Source organism: Rhipicephalus sanguineus, chromosome 11, assembly GCF_013339695.2.
Source record: "Rhipicephalus sanguineus isolate Rsan-2018 chromosome 11, BIME_Rsan_1.4, whole genome shotgun sequence".
In the NCBI taxonomy this organism is placed as follows: domain Eukaryota; kingdom Metazoa; phylum Arthropoda; class Arachnida; order Ixodida; family Ixodidae; genus Rhipicephalus; species Rhipicephalus sanguineus.
In genome coordinates, this window is record NC_051186.1 from 120,419,395 (window position 1) to 120,441,264 (window position 21,870).

Consider the following 21,870-nt stretch of genomic DNA (forward strand, 5'->3'; position numbering starts at 1 on the left):
GATAATTGACTCCTTAGGAATCGTTTGATACCAAAATGTTGATAATAACGGAGCACAAACATGAGCAGCGCATTTTTTTCCCGAGTGTGGCAGCCACGCCACCTTTTCCAGTAACACATGCGCATTCGTTCGCGAAAAACTCCGTGAAAAATCGCAACGTCATCAGAGCGGGAAAATTTAAACGGATTGTAGAAGAGCAGTCCCAGAACTAAACGCGAGATGCTGCAGCATGCACGGGAAAAATTTTTAACACGTCGAAATTGGCAGCTTTTTTCGTCGATCACCGGTGATCGATTTGAATAGGCGTGGTAACGAAAGAGTTAATTTAAAACACAATGCAAAGCCATGGGAGTATCAAGGTTTCGAAGACGGTGCTTCAATGTCCCTCAAGAATGCTAAGAGACTGCGGTTATCAGTGCAATCAAGGAAAGCCCACCTTGAGGCACATGGGGCAGGTGCGCACGTTGGAGGCCCCCTCGGGGAGTCCCCAGTGGTGGAGGCCCTGGACGTGGCCACAGTGCAGGTACACGTACGGCTGCTTGTCCCCTTGACTCAGTGTGGCACGGCTAGCAATCACCAGCGTGTTCAGCCCCACAGGGCACTGGGGGCGACCCGCATTCAGCTCCTCCACCCGCGCCTCCAGGTGCTGCTTCGTCTGCGATCCCGTGAGCAAACAAAACTTAAAAATTACCACCAGCATACCTGCCAACCTGGCGACATAGAAATTAGTAAAACTTTCATGCGGCGGAGGGAGGGGGGGGGGGTGTAGCCAACCCACTTTTTATTGCGATAGCAATTATATGGACAGTCTCGACGGGTTTTTGGCGTCGCCGTCATGTCCTTCCGGTATGAAGTCCAAATTGATAAGATCCCCCCGCGCATTGTATGTTCTACCGCGGGGTAAAGGCGTGCGAGCGGGGGCGACGAACGCGGCCGAAGCAGAGTTCAAACGAGCCGGCCCATTTCCGTCGATCAGAGGGTGCATGCGATAACATCACCCCGCTCGGGAGGCCTGCCGTCGAAGCCAACAGGAAATGTGCCGCTCTTCTTTAATGAGCCTTAAAAGACGCGGGGGGGGGGGGGGTCGCGCGAGGAGCAACTTTGAACTTTGAATCTAAGGGCGCGGTCGCGATCGCTGGCGCGCGCTATCTCGAAAGCTATCACAGCGGGCGGCTCGTAAACCCTTCTACGTGCTGCGCTCTCAACGCGAAGTGACTATGCGGAGAGCATCACTCCCTGGAGCGGCCGTATTCTCTTACAACTGCGTTTTGTAGTTACGCGATATCGGATACAAAACAGTTAGCTGCCAGCCTCACTTCGTGTAACACTACAATTTGTTGCTATCGCATTCATTGCGTCGCCCTTGCGGTGAAACTGTGACTTTTTTTTTGTTTTCAAGTTCGGAGGGTTTTGCCTTCGGCGACAAGCTTAATCATGTTTTTGCAACCATAAGTAAAAATGGTCAGAGAGTAATCAGCAACAACTCAATAGGGCAACAATTTATTTTTGCAGTGACTTTGCTGTTGCGGACTTTGCCCGCTTCAGAAAGTTCTCCGTGTAGCTTTGCTCAAAGCAAGTTCCACTCTGGTGCCCTTTCACCATTAGCAGGCTCTCGAGAGTTTCTTCACAGACAAGATGAGCGAAACTCCGTTCCGAGTTTTGTTGACAGTGCTGAATATTCTCTCGCATTCCGCATTACTGTGGGGAATGAAGAGAATGCCCAGCATAACCAATAAAATTCTGTGGAACCTGAGCGATCCGTCAACACTTCGAACAGCTCCCAAACGTGCCCACTGCACGTCGCACCTGGGTTTAAACATAGCAGTCCTACTGCGTCGGACGCGGCAGACGAAAAGCGACACGAACAATGTAGTCCTTACCGCCGACCCGCGAACAAAGCCCACTGCCACATGTTTGCGCTTTGCGTACACGCCAAGGCGGTATGGATTCGTAGCCACCCGCCGAGAAGACAGAAGTCGCTAAATGTTGAAGCAGCTGCTGCTGATAACACAGCGCCGTTTTCGGGGCCTCCGCGACTAACTAGCTACGGCAATGCGCAGTGGCTGATCACGAAGGCCACGCTGTTTTAATGAACTTTTAATTTTTTTTATCGGAAATGATATGGTTTCCGTAAAATTTCAGCTAACATTCGTAAAATCGTAAGCGAGGTCGAAATTCGTACATTTTACGGAAAATTCGGAAGAGTTGGCAGGTATGCACCAGTTACGATACACCCTGACACCAAATCTGTGCACAGCTCTATGTGTGTCTTCATATTACAATACAGTTAAGCCTTAATATAACGAGCTTCAATAGGTGGTATTCACCCCCGAGCAACCCTGTTCTCCCGCAGCATACCCGCACGGCAGGCCGGGAAGGCACTGCTTCCGGTTGTTCTGTGCCGCCATATCTGAGGCCGTGCCTCCCAGGTGTGCCTCTGCGTGATACGCAAGTTGAGCAGTTTTTTGCGCCCGCCACCCAAAATCATGGTTAATTGCGCCGTATTTGGGTGCAGCAATCGCACAAAATCGAAGAGTGACACGCGTGAGAACACAAAAACGGTTAAATTTTATTCGTTGCCGAACGTTATTCGCGGTCAATGTAGCCGTGCTCTGGAGGTCTCGGCGAAGCGTCGTGACGAATGTTTCAGCCGCCTTCGCCGCGCTCCAAAGGCTGTGTTAGCTGTGTGTAAGCGCCTGAGAGTGGTTTACCTGCAAATAGAAACTCAGTTGAGTTCATATTCTGACAGCTGTGTATAAAAAAGAAGGAAAGCCGCGAACGAGACACGAAAAAAAAAATCGCGTTGACACAGTAAATGCATTCAGATTCTGCCGCACTGCACTGGCGAAAACATCTGCGAAAAGCATGACACAGTAAGTACTCAACGTTAGACTGTCCATATTTACACATGCGCGGTACATTGCGAGCTAAAATGAGACGCGCAGGCTTTTGTTTTTCTCGCTAAAGTGGACTTCTGGCTGCGAGTTTTGTACACTTGCATCAAAGCACAGGTGACTTGCAGCCTTGGTCTCGTTAAATAATTTAACGTCCTAGAGATACATTTTCATCGCGATCGATCAAAGCTGTAGGTGAGTCAATCACGTCGAAATTTAAGTCTCGTCCGCACTCTACTGCAATCGAAAGTACCCCGCGTAGCGGTGCTTTTACATGCATTACTTCCCAAGCGCCGTTAACACCGCTGCTTCAACCAGGTTTGTAGAGACTCGCACTGCTATCAAATTGTTTGGTACGCTCACCCTTCGCGCTTACAGCTGAAATTTAAGTCCAACGCTAAAGATTATCTTACCTTTGCGCGCACAACGACGCAGTCGCCGTAACTTTTCAGCGAGCGTTCCTGGACAAACCCACTCTTCCGAAGATTTCTTGGCTTTCAGTTGTTCATGCGTCACAAAACTGGTAGCGTGCACCAAGTACTCCTTGATGTCTGAAAGTTCCAGCTTCGGTACGAGTGCGATCTCGAATGAGGCTTAATTCCTTGCTCGTCAGAATGAGTGAGTCAACGCAACCGCTGAGCCACTTTGTCCGTGTATCGCTTTTTCGCATCGGCGTCCAATTTCTCGGCGTACACGCTCAAGCGAGCCGAGTGCTCATCGCCCATGGCTGCAGCAGCTTCACAACCAGTAAATGCAATACTTTTTGAGCCAAATAAATTAGAACAAGAGGAATGCGGAGCAAATACAGCTTGTAGGCAGCGGACGGTGAATGCACCGGTCGGGACGGACGGCCTTCAAAATGGCGGCCACGCGGTTGCCAGCACAGCCGGCGCACTTTCCGCTATCGCTTCCGCCAACCTGACGTCACGTGAATACAACCTATACAATCGAACCATTTATAATGAACCAGAAAGTGGCGTGATAAGTAGTTGTTATATAAGTAATTCATTGTATATATACGGACTCGCCCTTAAAAACGTGCACTTAGCGACCGAATCGTTTCTTTTTTTTTTGCGTATTTTTATTAATAAGTGCTAACAACCCCTCCAGTGACAAGTTAGGCCTTTTCGCGTGTTAAGTGACACCCACTGCATGCTCACGAGTGAATTACCGTAAAATGCCGAACAGGCGCCCCCCTCCCTTTTTCGGGAGATCTGAAATAAGCGCCAGTGACCGAGCAAGCGCCCCCCCACCCTTCCCCCCCCTCCCCTGCGCCCACATTTTTTTTAGGACGAGCATCACTTGTGTAAAAAGAACCACAAGAATGAGGAGACTGAATGCGTATCTAATGTTGTTTATGAAATTCCACTGTCATATGGCTGGTTGTATATTGGTCAAACCGGTCGCTGCTTCAGTGGTTTGACAGTGACGAGGGGGAATAAAAACAGTAAATAAATAAAGCATTTCATTATAAATATGGATGGACATTTTTTATTTTTAGTGGCTCTCCCGCCGCCATCTTGAATTTCGATCCGGGACCGAGCAAGCGCCCTCCTCCAAATCTGGTCGAATCATCCTTCACCGTAGCGGGGGCGCTTGCTCAGCATTTTACAGTAAACCGCCTTTGCAGTGAACTGCCTCCGTTTCACTGAAGCGCGGTACCACCACGTGGAACCGATCATACCTCGCTAGTTGCGTGCAGCACGTCGCCTACTCGGCTCACGCCGTCCCATGCCGGGCCGTTGGCAGTTTAATGTATGCGAACGTTTGTGCATTCTTCATGCATGCTTCACTCCGGACCCTGCATGGGTGCGGCGAGTAGCCTGTTCGTTCAACGCGACAAAGGCAAGCAAAAAAGTGCAAGCGACCTCGCACGACGCGGTGGACTTGCGAACGGCACCATGATGTGCTTGTACCGCCAATCACTCCACAAGGTTTACGCAACGCGCAGCCGAGCATATATCTGCAGATGTCTGTTATAAGGTTGTCGGCGATGAGTCATGAAGCGGTCTGTGCCTGAAGCATCATCGCGGAGGCATCGAGGGGAAGAAGAAGAAGATGCTTGTTTTTAGAACAGGGATAATAAATGGCGGAAGGCATCCGTCTCTATCCAGCTCAATGTATGAGTAAATTACCTTAAAGGAACGCTACATTTTGGCGCAGCCGTCAATCGAACATGTGGGTGACATTCTTCGTCGATCGAACGTCACCAAGTGGGATAACCTTCTCCAGCTACCAAGTGGAAGGAGCTAGCGGCGATACCAAGCACGAATCCAAGCGTGCCTAAATTGCATCACCAGCGCCTTCTTTCATGCCGATGTACTCGGCCGCGGGGTCCGGGAAGTCGCGCACTATATGCTGGCTGGCGGCATTCGGCGACAATACGCAGTGCCCAGCCGCGGCGACGAAAAATCGGCGCGCGTAACGTAATTGGTCTCTCATTTTGCGGCGCCGACGCGCGAAATTGCTAGCCGCTGCTCGGAGCGGTCAATGCGCGACGAGCTTGACCGGGAGTCCGCTGCCGATGCGTAAAGTGCCCATCCGCACTTTCGAGTAGCCAGCGGACGATGCGATTTGTTGCTTGCGACGAAGCACAGTGCGGCTTGTCCGCTAGCGCGATGTCCGTGCCCGCAAAGTTCGGATTCGTCTCGTAAACCAGCGCCGTAAGCGGAGTTAGGCCTAGCCACGACTCCGAGCAGCAAGCTCGGTCGCGGTGTGCGTGGCCGCGGTGCCCGATGTTTCAAAGCACGTCATGTTCGATCGCGAGTACAAAGAGTAGTCCCGCGAAGTTCTTCGTCACGGAGGACGAAGTGATGACAAGCTGAACTACCCGAGACGCGCATCTGCGATGTTCGCGACGAGCGCGACACGCTACCGTCTATCGTACACTGATGACGGCGCTTCCGCTTGCAGCTGTCAAACTACAGGGTAATCATATTCTAAATTATCGTCGACCCGTGTACACAGAACGAGAGCGGACGCGTCACTAAGTAGCGTGATTTTCGACAGTCGTAACATCAGGTAACATCGCGACGCGTAAGCAGCAGACGACTGTCCTCTCGAAGCGAGCATCGGACCAATGGCGAGGCGTTCTGGAGCAACATGGCGGACGCGGCCAATCGGAGGCCTCGAAACGACCTTCAGAGATTTGCTTTTTGTGCGCTTGTTTTTAAAGGGAGGCGCCAGCTGAGGCGGGGAATTTGAAAAGGAAGAAATGCCCTTTACAGCGAGCTCAAAATGGCGGCGCCCGGTTGTACCGTTGCGGAGCAAGAAATTTTTGAAAAGCACTGTTTTTTTGCGATCTCCACAATAATTTTCGACACCTCAGCCCGCGCAACTAATTTTTTAAAGCACTTCTAGGTGAAGATATTTTGGAATCAGATAGAAAAAGGGCTACAGAAACCGAAAATGTGATTTTCAAAAAATCGATTTTTTTGCGATTTTGCGCGATACGAAAGCCGCGTCCCCCCTTAAGAGAACGGCGTCAGAAAAGGTTGCCATGCGAAAGCTGACCGCAAGTCTTCATGCTGCCTTTATTTCTTTTTTTCTTCCTCACTGTTATTCAGCCACTGAAGAAGCGCCTGGAAAGTGAGCGACCCCACTCGCAGCGTCCGAAATCTGCGTGCGGTGCTCATCGTAGTCTACGATACCTTCGTAACGCGTAAACTGCAGTGGGGCACGCGCGACTGCGTGCTTCTCTCATGCCAAATGCCTGTCTGAACTTTTTTTTTTCCGCTTCGTATGCGCCATATTTTTACCGCGACCGTGACGGAAGTGTTCGTTGTATAAGTAGAAGGCTCTGAAAAATGCTCGCTATATGTGGATACAGTTTCAATGAGAAGCATAGGAAACTCGTGAGTGCACCGAAATATGGTCGCTATAACCAATAGATCGTTATAAGTGGGCTTCACTGTATAATGAAATTCTCTATATAACAAAGTATTTCACTAGGGTTGCAATTTGGGCCTGTTGATTTACCATTAGAACGCACAAAGTTGCATGACTGAGACACTGACGGAAGGAAAACACAATGAGACACATGAAGCCCATATTTCAGTTTTTATAGCTTGATGCCCATAAAACACTGCGTATTTCCAACCTCAATAAAATGAAACGTGTTTACCAGTCATCTTCAAAAAGCACACACACTGAAGACACAAAGAACTGAAGACACACACAGTTCGTGTTGTCACTCCTTCTTGTGTCTTCATGCGCTGTGCACTGTTTGAAGATGATGTTACACCAACTAGCCCAAATTGCTACACTGCTCGTGTTTAATCATAATTTCAATGTAACAAAGTTTCACCTGCTGCTGCTAAGGAAGACCGAGGCACTAAAGTGAAACAACTGCTGCTGCCTGCATTGATATGATCGACTTGCACAGTTTTTGTGAATGAATTTTTAAAATCTCATAGAAGCAGTGGCAGTAAATACAACGAAGTTACCTTGGAAATGATCATGACTGTTCAAGAAACAGATGCCGCTGACAAGGCTAGTAACATGAAAGTGATCTCAATCGGCAAGATACATGACAGAAAGAAAGGAATGAAGAAAGAAAGGAGGAAAGAAAGAAGCATCAACCCACCGGTGACTTCATGAGTCCCTCGGCCGACCGAAAGAGGAGTGTAGCTCCGCAGAGGTCAATGAGCGAGCCGTCTCGCAGAACGTTCGTCTCGTCTTCAATCTGGACCACAAGAGAGCACAGCGTAAGTTGTTTTCCTACAACACCAGCACATATGCATCCTCCATTACAAGAACACTGTTATATCTGAGGGTGAAGGAAAGAAGCGAGCGCTACAGCTTTGGCTAGCTACGTCCACGCAGCATAGTTAGACACAACCAAATATTCTTTTCTCGGTGATGTCAGTAGCTTTATACAGTGTTCAGAAATAAGAGAGACGGGCACAAACACCCCTCCCGGAGACAACCTTCTGCAAAGATAAATTAACGGAAGAAAGGCCCACAACACTGCTCCACAAGTGACAATGTTATCTACATTGGCCTAAGCTGGGCGATGAGAAAATGCAAAAACACTTATTTACAGCTACAAAATAGGACAAAACATGCAAGTCGTGGTGGCTGGTATCGTTAACTGCAATGGTAACATCATGCTAAAGCTCTCTGTTATCCTGCTTACACAGTCATCTGATATACACCGTGCGACAGAAGAAGTGCGACTCACCCTGACACCCTTCTTGGGGGCCGATCGGGACTCGCGAATGGCGTACACGTTGCCACCGACGGACACCTCGCGCCAGATGCCGGGCGTGGCACCGCCGCAGAAGGACCCTTGCGGGTGCATGATAAGGACGCCGTTGGTCGTCAAGCCATCTATCTCCCCGTCCTGCTGCCATTTGGTCGCCTTCTCCTGTGTCAATCATTGAAAGATTTAATTTAATGGGCACTGTTAGGCTAAACGCAATAAACATTGCCCTACCCCCCACCAGCCCTGATTCACAAAAAAAACTCAAGACACATACCAAATCTGAAGAACACACATCAGTGTGGTACATTGGTAATTGAATACTACTGGAGATAGAAGTGCCTCAGGTAATGTGCTTCACTGCATGTAACTTTTGTATTAGCATGCTTCACTGCATGACACTGTTGCATTGCACTGATCACAGTTTAGCACTTTCTTTGATAACACCAAAGAACATGCCATCAAAATTTTTTTACTCTGCTTTCTTTTTTCAAGCGATATTAGTATACTAAGCACCCTTTTTCTTCTGTTATTTGAACTCGTACAGGGCTGGCTGCCGAATGGCACGTTCTTTAAAGGGCCCGTAAACAGGCTGCGACTTTTCTTTTACACCCGCCAAACAAGCTCGCTAATCCGTACAGTAGACCGCGGCGATCACGTTTTCCGAATATTACAGCGCTGCGCGCCGCGCAGACCCTTCATTTCGAAAAACAATTTCCGCGCTTCTTTCCTACGCCTGACCAATCCTCCTCGTACGTGCAGTGACGCAAACTCGGCGATCGGCGAGTTTACGTAGCACTGAGCTCGTCAATTCGTCTAAACCAGGTCTCAACAAACAATTGTCAAGGTAACGTCAGTTCCTGTTCCCACCCACTGCTACGAAACTGCGCCTTGTTTTTTGGCCCTGCGGTGATGCGGTTTCGGCCACGCAGTTGTCGCGCGTATATTCCGTGCACTGCATAGCACCTGCACGCGCTTCGCCTTCGACATGAGGCGAAGCATTGTTCAGTTGCCGGCTGCAAATCGAGCGAGGAGAGGGGAATCTCTGGTAGCTCGGACGGGTCGCGCTTGCTCGCGCGGCAAGCGGGGTTCTCCAGGCTTTTCTCTCGCGCCCCTTCGACGTCTCGGAAAGCAAGCACGCATTCCTGCTGCATTGTGAACTGTCACAACGGTTTAAAAATATTGAAGAGCCGAAAACTGCCCGTCAAGTTACGGAGCACGTGAGACAATATAAACAATAAACAACCAGGCGCCGCAGCAAGCGTAAGTGCATTGCTCGCCCATGACGTCAATTGTTGACATCGTGTCACGTTGCCGAAGTGGGCGGAGTCACGACGACGGGCTACGCCTTTCCCTCCATGTGGCGGAGAAGGGTGGTGAGGCCGCGCGAAAATTTGAAACCAGCTGAAACGGATGTTCTAACCCCTGTAACTTCCTTATTATAGCACGTACTCGCAAAATTCTTGCGGCACCATGTTCAGATAGCAAAAGTGCGCATATTTCTTTTCATTAATATTTTTGGACATCGGGGTTGTTTACTGGCCCTTTAATGAGTGGCACCACCAGGCCATACTAACAAAAGATCCAGTGCTAGTCCACTTGTTGGGACACACAAAAGGATAGTTTGCTTGGCTGAAAACAAATCAAACAACTATCGCAGCTCATACATGGGAGTCAGTCTCACGCTATTTTCTAATGACAGCCATGGACAAAAAGATATCTGCACACTTCAGTGATTGTCATGTCTTGGAACTCATTCTCTCTCTCCACCTAGTTGCCATGGGGGCATTCTGTTGACGAAAAGAATGATCACAAAAAAGTGACTCTTAGTCCTCAAGTCATAGTAGCTCTGGTGGTACTGCAGGGACTTCACATGAACACAGGTCTGCTACGGTGGTGGTGAAAGGCACTGAACTATTGGGGGTGAGAGAGACCGGAGCGATGGATGGTTGTTAGGGGACCATGCCCCAATAGCGCTCTCGACTCACCCCGAGGAAGATGTTCCGGGACGAGTCGAATCCCGCGGCGAACACGTAGGAGCGGTGCGATCGGTTCCGTTCGCACAGAATGCGGCAGGCAAAGCGGGAGATGGTGCTCTGGGCGACCCTACAGGCACCCGCCTTGTTATCCCCTCCGGCCACCGTGTCCATCACCACAAAGTCTATGGGGCTCTCCGAGGAGCGGCCAATCTGCAAGCAGAAGGTGCATGCACAACACTCAACATGCAACTGAGCAAGGAGTCATTAAACAGTAGTTGGCCTAGAACTGTACAAAAGAGAGCATACAGTAAAAGCTCGTTAATTCGGAAAATCGGTTCATTCGGACACGTCATCTGGTCCCTGTAAATATATGCATCACTCTATGAGACTGGACGCTCGTTATTTCAGACAGATTTGACCGCAAATCAGATAATTCGGCGACTTTCGGGCCGCTGGCGAGGCTCGAAAACGAAAAAAGAACCGTTCGGAACAAAAGTGAAGCTCAAACGCTGCATCGCCACGGACATCAATTATCGGCTTGGCTTGACTTGAGACTGGTTGAACAGCTTTTCTTCGCGTGTGATAGCGTGTGGGTATGGCACGCTTATGGTGTTATTATTATATATATATATAGCGCAGTGTTATTTTTATTGCTTTGTTCCCATTGGTGTGCTGCATCGTTGAACGCCGTCAGTACGGCTCCTTTAGCTTGATCGTTGCTGGTGCTTTCGTGCTGACTTCTCATGTGAACGCACTCTCCGCCGATGGCAATGCCAGCGAAGTGGCCCAAGTACGAGGCCAAGGACTTCACCACCAAAGTAGAAATTTTGCTTGCCACGAAAAATGGGCTCTCCCGACAAGAAGTAGCTCCTGTGAAATGACGTCGGCAAGCAATACGACGTGAGTCTCCCGAGCGCAGTTAGCATTATTCGCGTATGTGTGGCAGAGCACGCCTGTGCACGCCATTGCCAACTGTTTCAGGCACAGTGGCTTTGGTGTACCCGACTCCAGTGATGCCGCAGTGGACGAAGTGTCGCCGAACAACGGTGCCGACGGCAGGCAGGATTTCGAAGTGTTATGCCTGATGCAGTGCCACTCGACGATTATATCGGCATTGATGGCACTGCCACTGCCGGCTCTCTGACTGATGAGCAAATCGTCAAGGAAGTGATATATGGCGACGAATCCGAGAACAAAGAGCCTGTAGAGGAACAGCCATACTATGAGCCACAGAGGCCCCCTCGTACTGTGAAGGAAGCCGCGGAGGCCCTCGTCGTCCTTAAAGAATTTTGTTTTGGCACTGCAGACAGCATGTGAGCTGCTGAGCACCTTGAAGGGCTCAGAAAAATTGTGTCTGCGCGAATTTTTGCTCGAAAACAGAGACGCATCCGCGATTACCTTGTAAAGAAAAGGTAAGTTGAAAAAACTCTTGCATTTATTGTGTTTATTTCGACCATTCGATAATTTGGACATTCGGTCAATTCGGACATTTTTTCCAGTCCCTAGAAATCCGAATTAACGAGCTTTTACTGTAACAGGAAATCGGGCCACTAATCTTGTTAAGTACAATGAAAGGTACTGTTCATGCATCTAGGCACGGTTGTCCTGCATCTGTAGTCATTGTGCATGTTCGCTAGTATTATAGAAGCATTCAGAAAGGTACTGGCCAAGGGCAAACCACTTTTTGAAGACAGCACCTTCCTTGGCCTCCTAAAAATTCTGGGATTTCACATGATAAAACAGCACTACAATTACGATGCCCGTCATAGAAGGGGGACTTTAGATTAATTTTGACCCCCCATGGTATTCTGTAATGTGCACCTTAATCTAAGTATGTGGACGTCTTTCATTCTGCCCCCATTGAATTGTGGCCACTACTGCCGAGAACCGAACCCATGTCTTCATGCTTAGCCGTGCAACACCATGCCTGCTAAGCTAGCATGATGGGTTTGGGCCTCTTCTGCCTACTTTCTGTTGTAGCATATGATGATGTCTGCAATGTCCGCAAAAATGCTGAAGATCATTTCTGAATAGATTCAACTCGTCGTAAGTACAGGCCTTCCCTAACTGTTTACTGTACTTATTCACATACAGTAAAAGCTCGTTATATTCGACTCTCGTTAATTCGGAAAATCGGTTAATTCGGACACGTCATCTGGTCCCTGTAAATATATGCATCACTCTATGAGACTGGGCGCTCGTTATTTCAGACAGATTTGACCGCAAATCGGATAATTCGGCGACTTTCGGGCCGCTGGCGAGGCTCAAAAACGAAAAAAGAACAATTCGGAACAAAAGTGAAGCTCAAACGCAGCATCGCCATGGACATCAATTATCGGCTTGGATTGAGACTGGTTGAACGCCTTTTTTTTCACGTGTGGGTTTTGTTGCTTTGTTCCCGTTGGTGTGCTGCATCATTGATTGCCGATTTATCGAGGAACGTTTCAGTACGGCTCCTTTAGCTTGATCGTTGCTGGTGCTTTTGTGCTGACTTCTCGTGCGACCGCACTCTCCGCCGATGGCAACGCCGGCGAAGCGGCCCAAGTATGAGGCCAAGGACTTCACCACCAAAGTAGAAATTTTGCGTGCTCTGAATAACGGGCTCTCCCGACAAGAAGTGATGAAGAGTGATGAAAGGGGATCCTTCAATCGGCGGCAAGAAGCAAGGAACGAGTAACCGTACTTTTATCTGCCAACGTGACGGGAACAGAGCGCTTGCCGCTTCTCGTTATCGGAAAGGTTCAAAAGCCATGCTGCTTTAAGAACATCAATCTTCCCGTGGATTACCGTGCGAACCGAAAAGCGTGGATGACGGGTGAAACTTTTGCGGTACTGCAGACATCATGCGAGCTGCTGAGCACCTCGAAGGGCTCAGAAAAATTGTGTCTGCGCGAATTTCTGCTCGAAAACAGACAAGCATCCGGGATTACTTTGTTAAGTAAAGGTATGTTGAAAAAACTCGTGCATTTATTGTGTTTATTTCGACCATTCGATAATTCGGACATTCGGTTAATTCGGACATTTTTTCCGGTCCCTAGAAATCCGAATTAACGAGCTTTTACTGTACTACCATCACTAGGTAATGTTGGCTAACTGTTGGTCAAGCCTTGGCTTATGTTGGCTATCCACTGAAACAACAGCAACACTGTTTTCAGCACCTCAATCTAATTATTGTCCATCAACTTTTAGTTTAGGCCAAATCTTTCGAGAACATCGATTTGGCATTCAAGAAAGCTGATAGAGGGAACCAGTATGCATTAGCTCCAGTTCTTTGCTTACTTAACTCTGTTGCTACGCGGCATTATGTCATAATAATAATAATTGTTGGGGTTTAACTTCCCAAAACCACAATATGATTATGAGGGGTGCCGTAGTGGAGGGCTCCGGAACTATGGACCACCTGTGGTTCTTTAACGTGCACCTAAATCTAAGTACACGGGCCTCCAGCATTTTCACCTGCACCGAAAATGTGGCTGCCACGGCTGGGATTTGACCCCGCGACCTGAGCGTCAGCAGTCGAGCACCTTAACCACTAGACCACGGTGGCAGGTACATGGCATTATGTGGCTATTGAAATTACACGTAAGCACTAATGCACAGTTCATGTAAATATGTCAAGTGCTACTATTGTCTGTCAACAAGTATCGTCTATCGGCCACAACTGGCACTAGGGCACCCTTTCACATTACTAAGCTGAAAGCCTCATCAAGCAGAAAAAGAGACGGTTGGTGTAGTCATCACCGTCAACAAGAATAGCACCAAAAACAATCATCATCGAATAAGGTGATGGTGATAATGATTTAATTATGGTCATCACCATCATCGAAGATCATAATGACCATCATTATCATTGATGACGATTATGATGATCTGATGATGATGACCAGATAGCCAAACATCGGATGGGCCTTCGAGTCGTCTTAGGAGAATAGATAACGGACCCTATGAGTATTTTTTTCTAATACGTGCACAATTACTATAATGACACTAGTTCAAAGCTCTTAAAGAATGGCATAGTGTGCCCACCTGAAAGAGGTCCGTTTCCTCGTCGAGCACATACTCCACGATGACTGCTTGCGTCCGCGATAACGTGTACGAAATGGAGTGCTGCTTGGTGTCCAGGACCGCCTGTTACGATAACGCGAGATTGACAGTCAGCATCTTGACAAAAGCCAATAAGCTCAAGATCGCACAGGCAAAAACAAATCAGTAAATAACAAGCCTTTTAAACTCAGGAAGTACAACAGAGCGAGTAGCATGGGAGTAATGCTAAGTCAGCACATTACAGTGGAACCCCGATTACACAACTTTGAGGGGACCATGCAGAACCGTCGTATAATCCGGGTGTCGTATAATCGAAAAACTAAGAATATGGGCAGTGAGACTCAGTCTTGCCCACAAAACTAGTACAGACTGCCTAAATAAGCCCATGGAATGACCCTGCCCTGCTCCAAGAAGAGTATATATTACATTATTTTTAAAAATGACATCTAAGCATTTAATTGCAGAAGGTGTGAGTGAATCTTAATTCTTAAATTTAAACGCACATATTCTTTATAAAGTGAGTCCGAAAACTGTCTGTGTATAAAAACAAAACTGAAACCGCGTGGGCAACAGCCTCCCGTCAGAACAGTTGGATACAGTATCGCATTTTGTTGCAAGTTCAAGTAGGATGATTTCGTGTGCGACTGAGCTTTGCACGGCGTACTTGTTCCCCTGTGAAGTGCAACTGGTGATGTGTTGCTGTTATTATGCACGCCCACATCAAGGGAAAGTTACTTTGCACGTTGAAGATAGCCGCATTGCTTCCTTTTTGCGTGCTCGAGGCCTGTGACTGCAACTGCTGCAAAGAAAAGGGGATATCTTCAGATGCACCTCAACCAGGAGAACTCTCCACAGGCCAAAAACGTGAAAGTATCCGGATCTCGAAGTTGAGGTTGTCGACAATCTGAACCTGCTCCGTGCAGATCGAGCTTGTCTAGGTAATGGCCCTGGGATACTCCCACTATCAAGATGTATCCAGAAGCGATCTTAAAGCCAGGAAAACTGGACCACAGAAGAAAATCAACTGCCAGGAGAATAAACTGTACCGTACTTGTCTCACTCTCTCTTTTTTTTTTTAATCGTCAATCTAGGGGCATTTAGGCTTTGCTTTTACACCCGCGAATAATTGGTAGGCGTTAGGTTCGAATAAAAAGTGTCATTTTTTTTCTCGGGCGGTATCGAAGAGTCGCAAGATGCAGGGTCAGCAAAAAAATGTCGACTTAGAATTGAGGTTTTCAATACAATACAGTCGAACCCGCTTATAACGAACTCGAAAGTGTCGCGAAAAGTGGTCGCTATATCAGTAGTTCGTTGTATATGGACTCGCCTTTGAAAACGTGCACTCAGCGGCCAAGACATTTTTTTTTTCTGTGCACTTTTATTAAAGTGCTATAACGAGCCCTCCAGTGACAAGCTAAGCCTTTTCGTGTCGTGAAGTGACGCCCGCTACGCGCTGAGCTAATTACCTGCCTTTGCAATGAACTGACACTGTTTCACCGAAGCGCGGTACTGCCACGTGGAGCCGATCATCCCTGGCTAGTAGCGTGCAGCGTGTCGCCTACTCAGCTCACGGAGTCACTGCCGGGCTGCTTGCTGTATGCCATATGCGCGCGTTTGTACGTTCTTCGTGCCAGCTTCACTCCGTACCGTGCACGGGTGCGGCGAGTAGCCTGTTCGTTCAACACGGCGAAAACAAGCAACAAACAAGCGAAACAAACAAGTCTCCACGATGCTCTCGCGGCCCTGCACGACGATGCGGGGCGCATTTGTCACCTAGTCAAACACGCAGTATAGGCTCGCTGTTAGTGCATTGACGTTTTTCAGTGCCCGCGCCGCGCAACAGCAGCGAGCTACTTTCGCTTCTACAAAGCGACGCGCACTTGAAAGCGGTCTCGCACGACACGGCGGCGGCGAACTTGCGACATGGCGCGCTCGTACCGCCGTCAATCCGCACAATGTATGGCGTACGCCACACGCGCAGCCGAGAAGATATCTGCAGATGACTGTGATATAAGGTTGTCGGCTATAAGTCATAACTGCACGTTCATCGACGGCCACCACCCCGCCTTCGCTCTTTTCTGATGCTTATCCGCGAAGGCATCGCCGCAATCGCGCGGAAGTCGTTATCACCGATCGACCGGTATCTGCAGTTACCGAAAAGACGGACGACCTTTTGCGGCACATTGTGGCGTGGACGAGTTTAGGGACGCAGTGAACCTTTATGCGATGGAAAATTATTGCGGTTATCACTTCTTCCATTTATGCCTTCTTGCGTTCCAAGGCATTATTTGGTTCATCGTAGGCGGTCGTAGCTACAGAGAACGGCGTCAGGAAAGGTCACCGTGCGAAAGCTGACCGCAAGGCTTCATGCTGCCTCCTTTTATTTTTTTTCCTCAATGCCATTCTGCCACTGAAGAAAAAGGCTGGAAAGTGAGCGCCCTCGCTCGTAGCGTCCGAAATCTGCGTGCGGTGCTCGCCGATCAGGGATATCTTAGTCGCGAATAAACTGGAGCGGGCCACGCGCGAGCGCGCGCCCCTCTCACGCTTTAGAAGGCCTGTTTTAACTTTTTTTCGCTTCATATGTGCCATATTTTTACCGCGACCGTGTTTGAAGTGTTCGTTCTAAAAGTAGGAGGCTTTGAAAAATGTTCGCTATATGTGGATGTAGCTGGTTAGCATTAGAAAATCGTAAGTGAACCCAAATATGGTCGTTATAACCGATAGATCGTTATACGTGGGATCGTTATAAGTGGGTTCGACTGTATTTCCAGGACGGATTTTCTGAGAGCAACCCGATTCGTCATAAAATGCGGGTCGTCACAAAAGCGGGGGATGCATAATCAAGGTTTCACTGTAGCCTTACCTATGATCAACCGTGATTGAATGAAGAACAATGTGCCGCCAATGTTTCAAAAAAGGAGGACAGCACAACAGATATTTTAACCGGCATTTAGACTCTCAACAGCATCTGTGCAGCTTTGTCCCCTATCACCAAAGCCAAATGACTGAGAGAAAGCAGGTGTGTAAAATTAAATTATAAGGCAACAATATAACTAGAAAATGCAAGAGAAAGCTGTAAAAAAAATGGAACCGGTGACATATCAATACTTGATATAATTTCATCCTTACAATATTAAAAATGACCTCAATACTTTACTGCAATTGTGGGTTGTTGGATATGACTGGTAGTGATCTCCAATCACAATGTTTCAAGGCAAGAAAGAATATCTCAGTTGTTTGTAACACAAAAGGATTTATTGTAAGGTCTGTCTTATCCAGTGGCGTATCAACTCGTTCGCGAGTGTGGGGGGGCGGGGCAAGCGTCACGCACTCTGTCCGCCACACACACACACACGTGTGTGTGCGTGTATGTGTATATATATATACATATATATATACATACAGAGAGAGAGAACTATGTTTGCTCTTAAGGGCACATGATTTTTTATATACAGAGAGATAATTTGCATTTCAACACTGCTGTCTGCACCGCAGAGAGCCTACAGTACGTGATCATGAGACATGGAGTACAGTCATCACAGCAGAATGGTAGGACAAATTTTATTATATAATTACTACGCGATTGCTATGTTCGTGTAAAACTTTGCCTCACTTGTTAGTTTAACAGTCTGCAGCCGACAATAACTGCCGTCGAAAGTGCGTGGGCTCCACCCCCCTAACTTTTCTCAGAGGGGGGGAACCCCGCCAGATACACCTATCGTCTTATCTCTGTCATGTAGCATAACTGGATGAAAATGTGAGTACTTTTGCAATGCCACTTTCACAGTTCTCTTTGATTAACTGATAAGGAAATTCTAGTCGTGCCATGCCATTTGTTTTGCTTGAAGACGGCAGTTTAGAACTGTCAAGCAGCTGCATTATTGAAGAGCATCCAAAACTGTTGCCATCCAAATAAGGACAGCCTTCTTTTTTTCTGTACACCTTCAAGTTTGTTGATCTTTGAGTGTTCAACCCATGTTTATCACTTCAATCAATCAATCAATCCATTTGGCATTCATTACAGCACCAGCAACTGTGTCAAGGTTACCGTCAAGGACTTGAGGTCTTTGTTTGCCCATCAGCCTTAGACCTTTCTGACTACCGACCACAAAGCATTCAGGGAGGTGGGGTGCATACCAAAAGTGTAGACATCATAAAAGGATGTTGTAAAAGTAAGGACGTAGTGGAGCAAGCCCATCAAATATGCATCACATGGATGTAGCTCTACAGACCGCCTCACAGATTAACTATGAAGGCAGGAAAGCAGCGTTACTGAGACACTACGCAGAGCACAAGGAGTGCACTTGCCTTTGAAGACTGCGGTGTCTTGACAATATAGTGCTTGGACTTCTTGATGCCATTGGGGTAGGGACGCCTGTACAGGAAGAATTTGCTCCGCCGCCTACCTTTCTCGCCGTGGGGTAGAGACCCATTGTACCTGCAAGCACACAGACGAAATAAAAAGCGGAAAGTTAGATATGGCTTCACTCGATTTTGGCCTCTCGTTACATGTTGCAGAATGCACAAACACATATGTGAAGTTAAATATTATTTAAAGGCCAACTTCGGCGATTTTTTGGCCATGTCAAAGTAATGGTGCTTTTATGTTCCTGAGACGCTCCTGTTACGGGCCCGATAGCAGAAATGCTCGGCAAATTGGAGAATAATTTTAAATAAGCAAAAAAGCGCAACACCGAAACCGAAATACAACCTAGTGTACTGTCTACATATGACGTAGACGTTGTTACGAACGAACCGGAAGTCGTGCAAGGCATGCCGGTCACGCCGGCGCGGAGTATGAAAACTGTGACAGCCGGGACGGCCAGCGAAGCGTCGGCCAAATCAATGCTGTCTGTCACCTTGTGCACAGCAGACGCTCACTGTAGCGGCCGAAATGCCGAAGTTAGTGGTGCCCTCGGCTGCGTCACTTCCGCCGCCTTCCCAATACTGACGTCACAGACGCAATGTTGCCAATAATTGTGGGAAGCCAGGAAGGCGTTTGCAGATAATCTTTAAAATTCACTTGCAAACAATCTGCGCATGTCTCAAGCCTGTAATTTGGCATAAATGGCGGAAACGTGCAAAGGAACGTACCCAGCGAATTTCATTGAGATCCATCGACCTCGAAAAATCGCCGGAGTTGGCCTTTAAGGGAAATGTCAGCACAGACACCTTGTGGTAAAAAGGCACATCCAACACAAGAGAGAAGCTTCGTTATATTCTACATTCATGATAAGTGTGCACGTACTGTAGGTTCTAATCCAATCCCTTCTTATTTCCCTGCTTCATCAGTGCCGCCGTACACCTACATTATCGTCAGGGTTGGCCAGTTATGAGTATTAGATGAAAGTAAAAAAAGTACAAAATCAAGCTATAGGAATGATTATGTTATAATGGCCATAGTCGGACCTTTGCAAGCAAGACTGCCTGCGCTGTATGATATCTGGACTGTAAACAGAGAATACATAAATGGTTGTTTCAAAGAAGCAATCACTTCAGACATGCTGATTTTAACCAGGCATGTGAGTGCAGACCAAGTAGCTTATTCAGTGAGCATTTTTTTCCTACTACAAAGCTTAAACTTGGTATAGCTGTCAAGCAGTTACATTAGTACGGTGAGTTAAAGCTAGCTGTTTCCATTCACACAGCTCATAGGGGTACACCTGCACAGGTGTTGCGCCCGTTTCACTCTCATTAAAACTGCAACACATGGCCTTCCTTCTTTCAGGTCACGAGTCTTTGGTCGCATGTGCATTCTCGTAAACCAGACAAGAGCACGTGACTCTCTGGAAGCACTGGAAGGGATGGCCACCCACCCTAGAAGCACGAGCTCTCCGAACTTGACCGGGTGCTGTCCCTCGTGGATGTTGTGTGGTCCGAGCAGCAGGCGGTCACTCAGAGGGTCCTCCTCCTGGTGCGGAGAGGAGGGACCGGACGAGCTGTCACTCGATGGGCCTCCCCCCCGGCTGCTGAGGCAGCTGGCACTGGCGCCGGTGGTAGTACTGCTGTCGGCCCTGATGATGGAAACACAACGCAGACTTAAGCAAGAAGCAGTGTTCGCTCATACGGAATGCTCGACAGGGGCTCTCAGGATCATACAACACTAGCACAACAATCGAAATAAGCATGGGATGCTGTTATTAGGGGAATCAAGGAATAAAGAGCTTCAGGAGGACAGTAAACTTCTCTAAGTTACCAAAGGGATGGTGAATTAATGGGTGTGCGAATATGAGCAGCCAGGGTTAGTGGTAGAGAGGTCAACCGAACAAGCACAGCTGTTACTGCTGTAATTGGGTGTACATTAGTTCGCTACTAGTGTAAACTTTTTGCAGTGGCACAATCGTGAACGTTCCATTTTAGAAATCTTTCTTTCGTTCTTTTTTCAGCAACAACACTCACCAAACATAAAAATAACACGCCTGTAACTGTGGTTAGACAAATTGTTCCAATATATTGCTACCAGTCTCTGGTAACCCAGAATTCAGCAAACACCCTTGCCTATACCGAAATACCGGGCATTCTGAAGCTTTCTAATGCTCTCTACAATACTGTTAAAAGACGAACTGCAATAAAGTGTCACTTTGGCTCAATCTGTCAACAGTGGACAGTGGTTCCACAAAGCTCTAAAGGCAGCAACACCACGGAGCGCCTAAGAGTGCCCGATGTATGCCCCACAGATGATGACAGGCAATCCCAGCCTTTAACTGTGCATTGGACATGTGAGTAGCTAGTCGACAACAGTGTTCCTGCAACAGTGCATTTGGGCAGGCCGGCAGCACTGTCACCCATCAGGCTTTGAGCTAGTTACACAAAATCTTATGAAAGTATTCCTAGAAGCCATAGCTGAAGGATACCACTCCCAGACTTTAATACATCACTGCTCTGAACCAATAAGTAAGGGCGGTGCTCTATTTCACAATATTTTCTATCCCGTAAAGCACTCAGATGATGGTGAAAGAAAAAATGATGCTCGTCCTTTAGGGGCACGTAGTATGTCACAAAGTCGAGACAAAAAGAAGGTGGATAGATACAGCCGCTGTCATAGTTGCTATCATAAACGAGTAAGACTCAAAGGGCAAGTTATGAAGTACACCACCTGTTATCAGTAATTGTAACATGAGAGCACGATTTTGTATCACTGTGATCCTGTCACGAATGATAGTGCAGACGTGTCTTAAACTAAGTGCAAAAGCCAAACACATAGCATCACACGAAGTGACGACAGTGGAAGTAATAGCGTACGTCGATGAATTTAGGAATCTTGAATAGATTATGCAAGCTTTTCTCGCCTGTTAAAATGGCCGTGAGAAAGATATAAAGGGGAGAGACAGTAGGAAGGCCTCAATTTCACTTGCTGATTTATTGTCCCAACACTGAACACCAAACCAGTTAGTTATACATAGAGTCCACGATGCCAAAAGCTTGGCATCGAGGACTCTATGACAAGAGGCTTTTAAGATAACTTTCACTACGTATTTTATCTAACGCTGACAAATTGGACATGGGAGTCATAATGCACTGAGCTTCATTCTAATGGCTACACAGAACTTCACAGGCCCACAGTGATGCCTCTACTGCCAAGACATTGTCTTGTATAATGGTGTAACACATCGAGTTCAACATTTTCTATCAGAATGATAATCTAGCCTAGTCACCATGTCCCATCAGCACTATTTAGTAGGTGCTGTCTCAAGAGCTTGGTACATCGGCAATTTCCTGAAACACTAACAAAGACATCCTTTTGAAAATC

The 21,870-nt window shown here is 47.6% G+C and overlaps 1 protein-coding gene across 1 annotated transcript in view; it reads right to left on the reverse strand.

The window, feature by feature from the left end:
• LOC119374793 (protein pellino) overlaps positions 1-21,632 on the reverse strand; it is a 56,553-nt gene extending 34,921 nt beyond the window's left edge. Inside the window, exons 1-8 of the mRNA XM_049411246.1 lie at positions 21,613-21,632; positions 19,937-20,158; positions 18,429-18,558; positions 14,103-14,204; positions 10,086-10,286; positions 8,077-8,262; positions 7,480-7,578; positions 437-655 (exon numbers count right to left, since the gene is read on the reverse strand). Coding sequence (XP_049267203.1) covers positions 437-655; positions 7,480-7,578; positions 8,077-8,262; positions 10,086-10,286; positions 14,103-14,204; positions 18,429-18,558; positions 19,937-20,158; positions 21,613-21,632 — 1,179 coding nt within the window. The remainder of the gene's footprint in view (positions 1-436; positions 656-7,479; positions 7,579-8,076; positions 8,263-10,085; positions 10,287-14,102; positions 14,205-18,428; positions 18,559-19,936; positions 20,159-21,612) is intronic.
• Positions 21,633-21,870: the final 238 nt, after the last annotated feature.